Source organism: Nelumbo nucifera, chromosome 5 (assembly GCF_055504915.1).
Source record: "Nelumbo nucifera cultivar China Antique chromosome 5, China Antique-T2T, whole genome shotgun sequence".
NCBI classification, from domain to species: domain Eukaryota; kingdom Viridiplantae; phylum Streptophyta; class Magnoliopsida; order Proteales; family Nelumbonaceae; genus Nelumbo; species Nelumbo nucifera.
The window spans coordinates 50,392,142-50,404,591 of NC_142653.1; the positions used below are offsets into that span (position 1 = coordinate 50,392,142).

Here is a 12,450-nt window from a genome sequence, read left to right on the forward strand (position 1 = left end):
GGAGCGCCTAACGGGAGAAGTGGCTGCGGCGCCGCTTGCTGCCAGCTCCACGCCATTCTTTTTCTAATATCACTACATCATCTCACCTCAACCTCAACCTACTTGTTCAAACCCATATCTTGAAACTTCTCAATCTTTCTGGTAGCTGTAGCATTGTTTTCCAACGGATCTGACCGGAAAATCAGGAATCGGTCAAGGTGATTGGTTCAATTTTTCTATTAGTTAAAAAAAAAACATTGATTTTGGTCAGTAAATCATTGAATCGGGTAGTTAATTGTTTGAACCGTTTTGGCTTTTTTAATTTTTTTGTCAGAATGAGCCGATCATTTGGATTGAACAATTGGACGGTTTAGATTAATAACCGAACCTCTGGCTGGTTTAGTTTTCGGGTCAGTTTTAAAAACCATGAGCTGTAATAACAACAGTTGTTGAAGGAAAGAGGGATATGAAGTTATGTTTGGTTTGATAGAAAATAGGAGAAAACAAAAAATTGAGCGAAAAATTCTAAAATAATTTAGGATTTTTTTCTTTTAAATTTTCTTCAAATTTCTGTTTCTATCTAAGAAATTTTACAAAATTATTTGTTAGGAATATTTCTCTAATCAAAATTTTCTATTTTTTGATTATTTTCTATCAAACCCAACATAACCAAAATTCATAGTTTCATGGTTTATGGCTGTTTTTGTAGTTTAGAAGAACTACAAATTACAAACAACAAACTATCAAACACACATCATAATCTCTCAATTCGTGGTAGTTGTCTTAGCGGTTGTGTTGTCAAACTCAGATAAGGTTGTACAGTTTGGCCATTCAAATTGGGAAGATAAAACAAATTGTCAATCATATTAGATGGGTAAACCTCAAGGTGCCAACTGTTTGGTTTAAGGTCCTGGCTGGTTGTTGTGGAGACTTGGGTCAAATCTTGTGGGAATAGGCTAATGGAATAAAAAAAGGATAAATCTATGATACTGGAAAATCCGGACCTGCTCCTTACACAGCACTCCTCCGGCCGCTCATACTTGCAATCGAACACCAAATCAGAGTTAATGCTGGTTGGAAAGGGATGATACTACAAGAGCTTTAACCAATCAACCCCCTTCTTAAATTTTAGTGAAAACTATCTGATTGATTACTATTTTTATAATATCAGGTTATTAGTTCAATATCATACTCAAATCCTTCTTAAAGGTTTTGAGTTGATAAGAAGTGTTTCTTTTGGTAAGAAGGGTTTGTCTATTTGGAAAAACATATAACCAATGTCAATTGAATTGGATTAGATCCAATTTGATCTGATCCAATATGAATCTATTACAAATGCATCAGGTCCAATCCAATTTCATGAGTATTTTGGACTGATCCAATTCAATGTTTGGACGGTCCAATCTGTTTAAATTAGTTTTAATTAGATTTTAAAATTCCAATCCAAACCTGATCCATTGACACTTGTATTTTTAATAGATCAGATATTAATTCAATCCAATCCAATCTAATATATACTTGAATTATTGAGTTTGGATTGATCCAATTCAATATCTCATTGATCAGTTCAATCTGTTCAGATTGATTTTGATTTGAATGGATCCAATCCAAAACCGGTCCATTAACACCCTTAGCAATAAGTGGTATTCAACTATTCATCAAAATTCATTGGGTTACATGCGTTTGTGTAGTATATAAGTTCTGGTATTTAATTTTTTATCTTTTTTTTTAATTTAAAATGATTTTAAAAGATACTTTACACTTATTTTATATATTTATATATTTTTATTTGAATTAGTAATATGATCGAACCATTCAAACCATGACCCCATGACCCAATCACCAGAGCTATTCTATAAGCGAGGGAGAGGGTGGGACCGTGGGAGGAGATTTCTTTTTTCTTTTCTTTCCAGGTATCAACAGAAAGAGATAACATAATTTTCATATGAATAATTACGTATCAAAAAAAAAAAAAACATTCCATACGGAAAATTTATAGTATATATATATGCAGAATCTACTCTGAATCTTGCTAGGCGTCTTATTATCATTAAACGACCAATTTGCCCCACAATTCCAAAAAGAAACTGACCTTTGTTTTTTGACGCGTAGTCTTAGCAGAGCCCATTAGTCCAAATACGACCATACTCTTATGACCACTAGAATTTTGATTATCAAGTGGTGAAAGTGTGGGGCCATGGATTATCTTATAAGTCCCAAATCAGATCATCACCTGAAAATAAATATAGATTTAGGCTCAGTTTGGAAAGTAAATACATAAAAAATAATATAAAATAAAGATTTTGCAATTGTATTCCTTCCAAACTAAGCCTTAGTAGTAACAGAAGAACATAATAGAAAGACCGTCCATTTTAGGAAGGATGAATGAAATGCATCATAGAATAATAGAATTACTTTTGACAAGTCAGAACTGTGAAGTTCACCTTCTTCCTTTTAGGGACCATTTGTGTTTGGGAGAGTTGAGTTTTTTGATTGAATTGATTTTATTAAACTGCTTTGAGAAGCCACAAAAATAAGAGCTTGTTTGGGAGGGTTTCTACATTGATTAAGGTTTTTAAAACTGAATTAGACAACGAACTGGTCAGGGGTCCAGTTCTCAGGTTGAATGGTCTGATTGTTTAAATCGAACGGACAGTCCGTTTTGACAAAAAATAAAAAAAACCGTTGGATGGTTTGAATAATTTGACAGCCTGGGTCAACGGTTTATTAACCAAATCAACATTTTTGGAAAAATAACGATTCTAGGGTAAAATAGAACTGATTATCTGACTGGTGCCCGGTTTTTCCTGTCCGACTATCTGGTCTGGTTGGGTTTTGAAAAGCCATGGATTGCTGAACTGCATTGACTAAATAATCTCGAAGAATCTATCAAAACTAGCTTTATTAAAAAGTTGATTTCTCAGCTCAATGAAAATGTTTTTTTTTTTTTTTAGCTTTGCAGGTTTTCACTAAATAGAAATACAGTTTCATAGCTTTCCATATGGGGCCATGCCGTTGCGTGAAAATCCTCCCAAATGGGCACATGGTTTAATTGGAAAGTCTCTTTTTCTTTTTGACTATATGATAGTATTACTTGGATTATTGTGGAATTTTCATCAAATCTTCAATAAGTTGTCCATTTGGGGCCTACCTTGCAAAGCGAAAATTAAAGCTGCTGGCCTCAAAACCTCTGAAACACGTTCATAACCGATCCATTTGATTTGAAGTAAAATCTCATCTTACCTAAATATAATGATAAGGTTCAAAATATCGTAATATATATTGTTATATATCATATAATATATATATATATATATATATATATAATCCGTTTTTGAATCTATTCAAAATATCAAATATTAGTATGAATTGAGTTACACTATGATGTATTTAATTTGATAGAGAATAAGAGAGAAATTGAAAAAAGTCTAATTATGATATAGGCAAAACTTGTAACCAATCAGGTGCTATTTATCGAAATTCGCAGGAGATTTTGATTGGTCAAAGCCCTTCTAGTCACATAGATTTTCCCAAAAGAAAATAATAGAAAAACATAAAATTCCTCCAAGAACTTTCCCTCGACTTTCTGTTTCTCTCTTGTTTTTATCAAACCAAACATAATATTAGGGACTGCTCGTCAATGTGGTTGATTTTATTTCCTAAAACAAAAGCAATTACAATGTCAAAAAAATCATTTTAAATCTATAAAAACACAAAAAATCACATTTTACGTAGGTATTTGGTTTTGTTCTGAGTCAGAATAATTGAACGAAAAAAGAGGAAGTTAAAAAATAGAAAATTTAGGGAAATAGCAGGCTTTGTGAGAATTGCTACGGTCCATGCAAGAAAGTAAAATATCAACATACATAGAAACATGACAATATATATATTGAAAAATAAACCAATTTTTTGTTAGTGGTGTTATCATCATATATATAATATATTTAGCGGACGATCACAAACTGATAACCGATGTAATGTATTCTTCCATGCCAACAGACAGTAGTTCCTTCCTGAGAGTCACCCTCTCGATATATCCTTTTAGAAACTAATGCACAGAGAAAATGAGAAAAGTAGCCAAATGAATCATCAGTTAGCTTTTAATGAATTTCGGAAGAGAAAGAAAGAATTTGAAGTTTTACAACAACTTTGAGAGGTTTTCAAAGGTGGAAATTCTTAAACAATATAGTAGACTGCAAGAAACTCTCAGAGAGTAATATTTAGTGTAAAGAATACTTTAACTTGATTTATTTATTATATAAATATTTTAATGGGTTTTTAATAAAAAAGAGTAGAATAGAGGGTTGGGGAGTCTTCTGGTTCTGGTCGACATATTCAAGATCTGATCCCAAAGCTCTCTTGTTTTGGGATTTCGTACAGGGCTCGTATTACCAAGATGAGGTCACACAGAATTCTTTTATTTTATTTAATTTCTCATTTGTTATGCAGGGAATTCTAAACAAACTCGAGTTTTGAAAATCCACATGGGTCTTTTGGTCAGTGCCTTTGTCAAAAGGACAAAATATAGGGTCATTTTGGACAATAAAAGGGCTTACCTTTTGTCCTTTTCTGTTACGTGTATGTTCTTATTGGTCCGAATGTTGTAACTCGAGTTTCTGTAGCATATTCCCCACGGTCAAACCTACCAAACAAACCTAATTGAATTTGATTATGGTATATCCTTGTCCAACTTAACAAACTAAATTAAAATTTTGTATTAATAAGGTTCAGTGAATAATTATACAATAATCACCATAACTGATTATGAAGTTGAATATTAATTCCCTAAAAGAATTAATAATTATGAGAATATTAATGGACCACTTGGGCTTTATTTTTGGTTGTTGCACCTTATTCTAAGGGACCTAACGACCATGAACTTTCTTTTGAATTTCTACTTCTAATAGTAATAGCTCTGATAATTACTTGTCAACTATTTCTAGAGAAACTGAATTATAGATAGTTTTATTAAGATTGGGATATATATTTTCCTTTTTGAATATGGTCCTTTATAATCAGTAAAGGGTATAATAATTTGAGAGTTAGCATGACGCCATAATATTCTTTTGTTATAATGGGCTTCAAATTAAATTTAGAACCATTCAATTTTTAATGTAATTTGATGGAAAGATGGATCGTCATTTTAGTGCCATTAAATATTTGTTATAGCCAGTTCAGAGCTGTTAATGAAATGAAAATTCTATAGTGATCAATATTATTACAAAATTGGTTTTTATTTTTCTCTTGAAATTAAATTGAAAAAAAAAGGACGATATGAGCTTGCAATTTCCCTGGCTGTCCATCTAGTTTACCATGTTTTTCCATTTTATATATTCCTTTTTGAACTTTGCTATTTAAACCTTGAAACATATATAGAATGGTGTAAAGAACTACTGTACTATTGGTGGGTAAAATGGGGTAATTCAAAGGTCTTCTTTGTTAGGCATTGAAGATCCAAACTTGGCCAGTTGTTTTTTGGGTTTTATATTGTACTGTTTATTTATTGCTATTATTTTAATGCCAATTAAAGTCAAGACTTAGATGCGTCCTTGTGTGTCTAATAATACGTCTTAAGAGATGGGAATTGACTTTGGTGCCTCAAAAGCAGCACTCTGAGAGGAAGAGAGAAAGAAAGAGAGGGGTCTGCAACTTATTTCCATTAATGGTGATGGAAGAGAGGGCAATGCAAATTGATCTGTCTCTGAAGTTAGAAGGCCAAGATGAAGGGGAAAAAGATGAAGAAAAGCAACACGAAATATCACTAGATGATAAACAAGGCAAATTGCACCATGAAGATGGAATAGAAGAAGCAGAAAAGAGGGAAGAAGATCAAGATGATGCATCGCCAGAAAATCTCTTGCAGGGAAACAATTTAAAGATAGAAAAGGTAAGAAAATTTAGACATTAGAGGTGCAAAACAACAAATCATATCATCTCTCTCTCTCTCTTTCTGTGACTACAGATTTTTGTATGCGTGTCTGTGTGTCCATGTGCATGTATTTTGCTTCTTTTCATTTGAAAAGACTAATTAACTGCCATTTTGAATTCAGCTATCTGTGCTGCAGATGGAAATGGACCGCATGAAAGAGGAAAACAAACAGTTGAGGAAGGTGGTTGAACAGACCATGAAAGATTACTATGACCTTCAGATGAAACTTGCAGTCATCCAACAGAATGACACAAAACAAGTACGTAAGCCCACTGTTCTTTAGTCTAATTAATTCTGCAGATTTCTTTCAATTGTTTTATGATAATTTTCTTCGTTTGATCTATAGGACCCTCAGATCTTTCTGTCACTCCGCGGAGGTCCCAAAACAATTCAAGCATCGAAACAAGTGCCTGAAATCGAAAAAAATAACAATAATCAAGGAACCCAGTTAACATCTGAAGCTGACAGTGGCGAAGAAGATGGGGAATTAGGATTGACCTTGAGCATGGGATCTCATGTGCAGCAACGGGGAAGAGATGAGTCTACAGAAGAGAGGAAAAGCATGGAACCAATAAACAAGCTTCCCAGGACGACCCAATTGCCGGGGATCACAAGCTATCCTCCTAACCCACCCAACAGAAAAGCAAGGGTTTCAGTCAGAGCAAGATGTCAAGCACCCACTGTGAGTTGAGTTGAAATTGAAATAGAAAAAAATAAAAATAGTACAAAATTCCCTCTAACTTAATTGCAATACTGATCAGATCAAATGCAAAAAAATCTTGAAATTAATTATTAAACTGGTGTAGATGAACGATGGTTGCCAATGGAGGAAATATGGGCAGAAAGTTGCGAAAGGAAACCCTTGCCCAAGAGCCTACTATCGTTGCACAGTGGCTCCAGGCTGCCCAGTGAGAAAGCAGGTATTTGGCAACCCAAACTTCACTAACTTTAGTTTTAATTCTTTCAACCCTTTATTGCAATCAACTGAAGCAACTACTGCAGAAGGAAATTCGAACCCATAAATTGAGTCCTGTTCCATCTTATCACTGTTCTGATCAGGTTCAAAGATGCCTAGAAGACATGTCCATACTCATAACAACATACGAAGGAACTCACAACCATCCATTACCCGTCGGTGCAACTGCAATGGCGTCGACGACGTCCACAGCGGCGACCTTTATGTTACTGTCAGGAGTAAATTCAGGTACTCCTGTCGTTGCAGATGGCATCATCAGTGATGCACAGACACCCATTTCTTACCGCAGTCCTCATTCAATAAGCCCTCCTCCTCATTCATCATCAACCCTCAGCAACATCATAAACGCTAGCGACCACTCTAAAGGGATTGTTCTTGATCTTACCAACAACTCACAACAATTCTCCTTTGCTGGTTCTTCACATTCACAGCCACAGCTGGTTTACCCATGGATGTCTAGTAACTCAGGCCATCATCATCATAAAGCTGGTTCATATGGTGGTCTGTCAATAAGCAACGAACTGGGTAGCCTTCGAGGAGTGGATAAGGGCAACTGGAAGACGGAAGAAGAGAAATCGTCTTTAGCTGAAAACGTCAGTTCTATTGCTTCGGATCCCAAGTTCAGGGTCGCTGTTGCTGCTGCCATTACATCATTCATGAGTAAAGAGAGCCCAATGGCTCAGCCTAATGGGTCTTCTTTGGTACTTGGGGATGGGGAAGCTGCTGGTAGCTCTAGTGGCAGCAAATGGGTTGCTGCTGAGTTTCTCCCCGCTTGTGGTAAGCCGCTTCAATAACCTTAATGCAGTGAAGGGCAGTTCCACCAAATTTTGTATAAACAGATCCAGGGATATATATATTTACATGATGCATAATTAGTTTATCTTCAATTTATGTTGCTTAATTAATTAGGTTTGGTTTTAATTTCTACTAAATAACGTTGCTTATTAGATTCAAATTTCTTTTAAATACTTGGGGCTGTGGGTCCCTTGAATTTGTTTCCTCTTTTTGGCATTGCTCAAAGGGTTGATATATATTTCTCAAATTTTCAATGTTTGACAAGTTTTTATATGAGTGTTGAAACTTAATTAGGATCTACTTACTTAGTCTAGTCAGTGTTTTAGTCTCATATGACTACGGGTCCTACACGTTTATTCAAATGCTGGTTTCAAACAAGGGATCAACAGCATGATAGCGTATTTATTAGAAAAAAAAGGGACCATTGGCTGGAGACAAAATCATGTACACAGCGGGCTGGGCAATCTATCACAATCTATCACAATCTATCACAAGTGAACAATTCAGTCTTTGGTATAAATGGTCCCACAATATGAGGGTGTTTAGTTTCCTGGGCGTTTATTCAATAAAAGTTGCCACATAGGTGCCACTTCAGAAGTTTTCCTTTCATGTATTGTTGTATGCATGGAGAATAGCAAAAGATGACTTCGGTTTCTGTACATGCCTGTCATTTGGGAAAGTTATTTTTTAAAACTTGTTCAAATGGTTAGACGTTTTTTTCACTGTTAAGCTGATGTGGTGCTTAATTGTCATAAACAGTTATAATTATTACCTTTCTCATTTTGCAAACAAATAAAATAAACTGTTGAATGAAAAAAACATTAAGGGAACCAAACACATACTTTATGCATACAGAACACTGATATTGGCATTTCCACTCATGATAGGTTGTCCAGCCTGCTGTGCATGATTTTTGTCTCTGCCCATCCGGATTCAGAAAAACACTTGCGAACTTATCTTATGCATATTGATCACTAGCATGCTTATTTTCCTTTCACTATGTATTTGAACTTGAATGAACTCATTTCCTTTTGTTTGCAGTGCAAATCTGAAGTGGATAAAATTTTGGACCCAGTTCAGTTTTACATCTGTTTGTTGGCAATTATGATTTGTATTTTGTACTCTTATCTGATGCAATATATATATACACACACTTCATTTTTGTCTTATTTGTTCTCAGTGGTATTGCAAATTTTGCATTGCATCTAAAAAATTGATGTAAAAGTTACACCACTTTCCTCCTACCTTGAGTCTCTTTCATATAAATTGGGGATGACACCAATTCATAACCTCCATCTCCATTCTCTTTCATATAAGGTGGGGAGCGCATGGTTTTACTTCTTGCAAATAACAAATAAAACAAAGCCAAATTAATCTGAAGCAAAAGTAAATTAACCAAGATTTACACTCAACCCACTTGCACTCCTATTCATTTACACCAATGCAAATGAAATATATCCACACCGCAAGCAAACGGAGCTTTTAAAATATAGTACAACATTTTTTTCCCTTTAAATTCAAAGAAAAAACACTACAATATTTGGATAGTAGAATTAGCAGTGTATGGATTAATTAATTAGCACAGGTTAAACGTAGGTTGAATAATAATGAAAATGAAAGTGGCATGTCACGGATGGTTGGACTATTAAATGACTTAGTGAATGAACTTAGAGGGTTTGGTCGTTCTAGGACAAATCCACATAAATTGCTCTACTTGGTTAGTCTAGGGACACTGCAGTTTCTGCCATACTAGTTGAATTCTGAATGTACTTGTTCAAGTCTCAAGTGAGATTTTGAGTATTGTATTTATGATACAAGACTTACAATAAAAAGATCACATGTGCAGTGATAAATGATAAATGGTATTATTGATAGGATTTATAGATTTACTGGGGCATTATAGATATACTTAAGTCTTCTCTTTTCAGGGGTTGGTAGAAGGCTTCAAATTGACATGAACACCAAATCTGGCTAAGCCAAGTCCTGGTGCAGATATTGATCATACCTGATCTTTCTTCAAGATGTATTGGACATTTAACTATTTTATGGAGGGGGCTCTTTTTGGGCTAAATGAAAGGCAATCTAAGGTAGTGTTTGCATCATGGTGTTGCATAGGAGTTGCAGAGTCGTTTAAATGCCATGTAAGCACCACATAGGTGTTTTCACTTTACCAAATCAAAATCCTATTTGATTTGATTTTTAATTATCCTTTTTCTTAGGTTATGAAGAAATTGATTTTTGGAGGAAATACCATTATAAACAATTATAGATTGTAAATTCTGCACAACACTCGATCCTTCTGATTTAAAACAGTTAAATCAAGTACAAACACAATAATTATGCAACACCATGATACTAAGGGTCTGATTGGTTTGCAGGAATAGGGGTCTGGAACTGGAATCGAAATGACTATTCCGGTTCCAACTGTTAATTGGAATCCCATTCCCATTCCTGTTGGAATGACACTCTCCCATTTGAGGGAATAACCATTCCCTTCCCTTCCCTTGGGAATGAAATCCCATTCCTGCTGATTTTAATCTCCATTCCCATTCCTATCTGAATCAAACAAACTATGAGAATAGACCATTCCGATTCCGATTTCAAAGGATTTTGATTCCGATTCCGACTACGAACTAAACGGACCCTAAATATTATAAATAATGGGGTTGGGCATGTGATATATGTTGCCTTGAAGTTATCACACCAAATATAGGTGAAGTAGGGCTGTAAATGGATGGACTTGACTTTGATGTATACCAGATAATCCTCATTTGATTCATTAATATTCAAATACTAACCAAATCTTATCCATCAGATTTATATATTTGGTAATTCATGAATGCCATTAATAAGTTAGTCTCAATGATCAAAATATTAAATATTATTTATAAAATAAACTAAAAATGACTCATTAAAAATAAATAAAAATATAAAATTACAAAGGTTACAAATTTTTGTGTAAACTTTTAGGTGCATTTCTATATTATATAAAATAATAATAAGTATGATAAACAAGAAATATTTTATTAATTATGGAAATGATAGAGATTTAAAACTGACATAGAAGTGAAACCATTTTCCTATTCAAGTAGTCAATCAATGGTTCAACCTTATAGGTCAAATGGGGCAGCCCATTATGTCATAACTAAATAAAAAATTTAAAAAATAGAGACAAAATTATTAAAAATAAATATGGAAAAAAACATTTGGGTGCATCTCCAATATTTATGTACTGATCATATTCAATAAAAATAAGTTTGATAAATAAGAGTTATTTTTATTAATGATAGAAATAGAATAAAAAATTCAATTAACTTGAAAAGAAATTTGATTTTTCATCTAATTGGTGGTCAATGGTTCATAGGGATGCAAATTGGGCAAGCTTAACTCTATCTAAATTGACCCAACTTGCAATTTTAGATAGGTTAGCTTGGATTTTTTGTTGTTAAGCTGCGCCTCGGCCTAGGCTCAAAAGTTTTTGTTTTTCTATTTTTTAGGTTGGGCCCAAGCCGAGCCTTTAGGTAGCCCAATTTAGGCCTGTGTGTGTGTGTGTGTCATTGGATTGGCACACATAATTGTATCAAATTTTAGTGTGGGTTGGACCTATGTTGCATAGATCATGCTTGACTTAGTGTGGGTTGGGCTTGGGTTGAACTTAAACTCAGCCTAATGTATTACCATGATGGTTGAATCATTTAGGTAAAATTTGTCAACCAACAATGCAATAATTAAATAATAAAAATTAATATACACACATATATACAAAAAATTACGAAATCATGAAATTTATAGAAAATTTTGACATATCTAAGATATTATAAAATTATCATACTGAACAAGGATAAGTTTGCTAGAAAAAGAATATTTTTAGAATTAATAACAGAAATGCACTAGAACATTTAAAATTGCCAAAAAGTGAGACCACTTTTTCTTTCAAGTCAAATATGTCAAAACATGATGTCATAATTATATAATAAAAACTCAAAAAATAGATAGAAGTAAAAACAGATATAGAAAATATAAAAAGTTGTCCATAAAATTTATACACTTTCTCTAATCTTATATATTTTTCTTTTTAAATAAAATAAGTATGATAAATAAGAAGTATTTTTTTTAATAATAAAAATGAAAAACAAAATTTAAATCCAACTTTTCCATGCTTTGATTACTTATCTTTTTTAATGGGTTTTTTAAGGTATTTAGTTTTCTCACTAATACATCTACTAGTTAAATCTAAATTCAATACCTTTAATAATATAAGACTCATGTTTTTTAAATAGAAATGAATACAAAAATAAAAAATAAAAAATGCATAGAAAAATTAAGGTGCATCACAAATATTTTATATAAATCATATTAAAAAAATAACTATTATAAATAAGAATTATTTTTATTGATTATGGAAATGTAAAAACAATTAAAACGAACCCAAAAATGAAATTGTTTTTCTATTTTGTGGTAAGTCAATAGTTCAACCTTTCAAGTTAAATGTGTTAACTCTTGACATCATAATTAAATAATAAATAATAAAAATAAAAAAAAGATAAGAATACAAAAAAAATTGAGAAAATATCAAATTTTTGTAAGAAAAATTAGACATATATCTAATATTATATATTCATCATTATCAATATTCGTTTTTTTGTTCAGTCCTCCCCCTTTACCTTACAAAATACATTGTCAATTAGGAAACATACCAAAGCTCTCCAAATTTCCTAAAAGAATTGAGATTTGACAACACCATCTTTCACACCCCCAAATACTTGATCAG

The 12,450-nt window shown here is 33.1% G+C and overlaps 1 protein-coding gene across 4 annotated transcripts; it reads left to right on the forward strand.

Moving 5' to 3' along the window:
- The first annotated feature begins 5,542 nt into the window (after positions 1 to 5,542).
- Positions 5,543 to 9,777, forward strand: LOC104588731 (WRKY transcription factor 72A-like). Of its 4 annotated transcripts, none has more exons than XM_088888701.1 (6): positions 5,543 to 5,866; positions 6,045 to 6,167; positions 6,255 to 6,590; positions 6,715 to 6,828; positions 6,968 to 7,661; positions 9,608 to 9,777. In XM_088888701.1, the coding sequence occupies exons 1-6, from the start codon at positions 5,642 to 5,644 to the stop codon at positions 9,652 to 9,654; spliced, it is 1,539 nt and encodes a 512-aa protein (XP_088744827.1). In that variant the 5' UTR covers positions 5,543 to 5,641; the 3' UTR covers positions 9,655 to 9,777. The 4 variants fall into 4 exon arrangements, with proteins under 4 accessions (XP_088744827.1, XP_010245089.2, XP_088744829.1 ...); XM_010246787.3 differs by having other exon boundaries at positions 5,546 to 5,866; positions 6,030 to 6,167; positions 9,608 to 9,771; XM_088888703.1 differs by lacking the exon at positions 9,608 to 9,777 and adding an exon at positions 8,721 to 8,848 and having other exon boundaries at positions 5,546 to 5,866; positions 6,030 to 6,167.
- Positions 9,778 to 12,450: the final 2,673 nt, after the last annotated feature.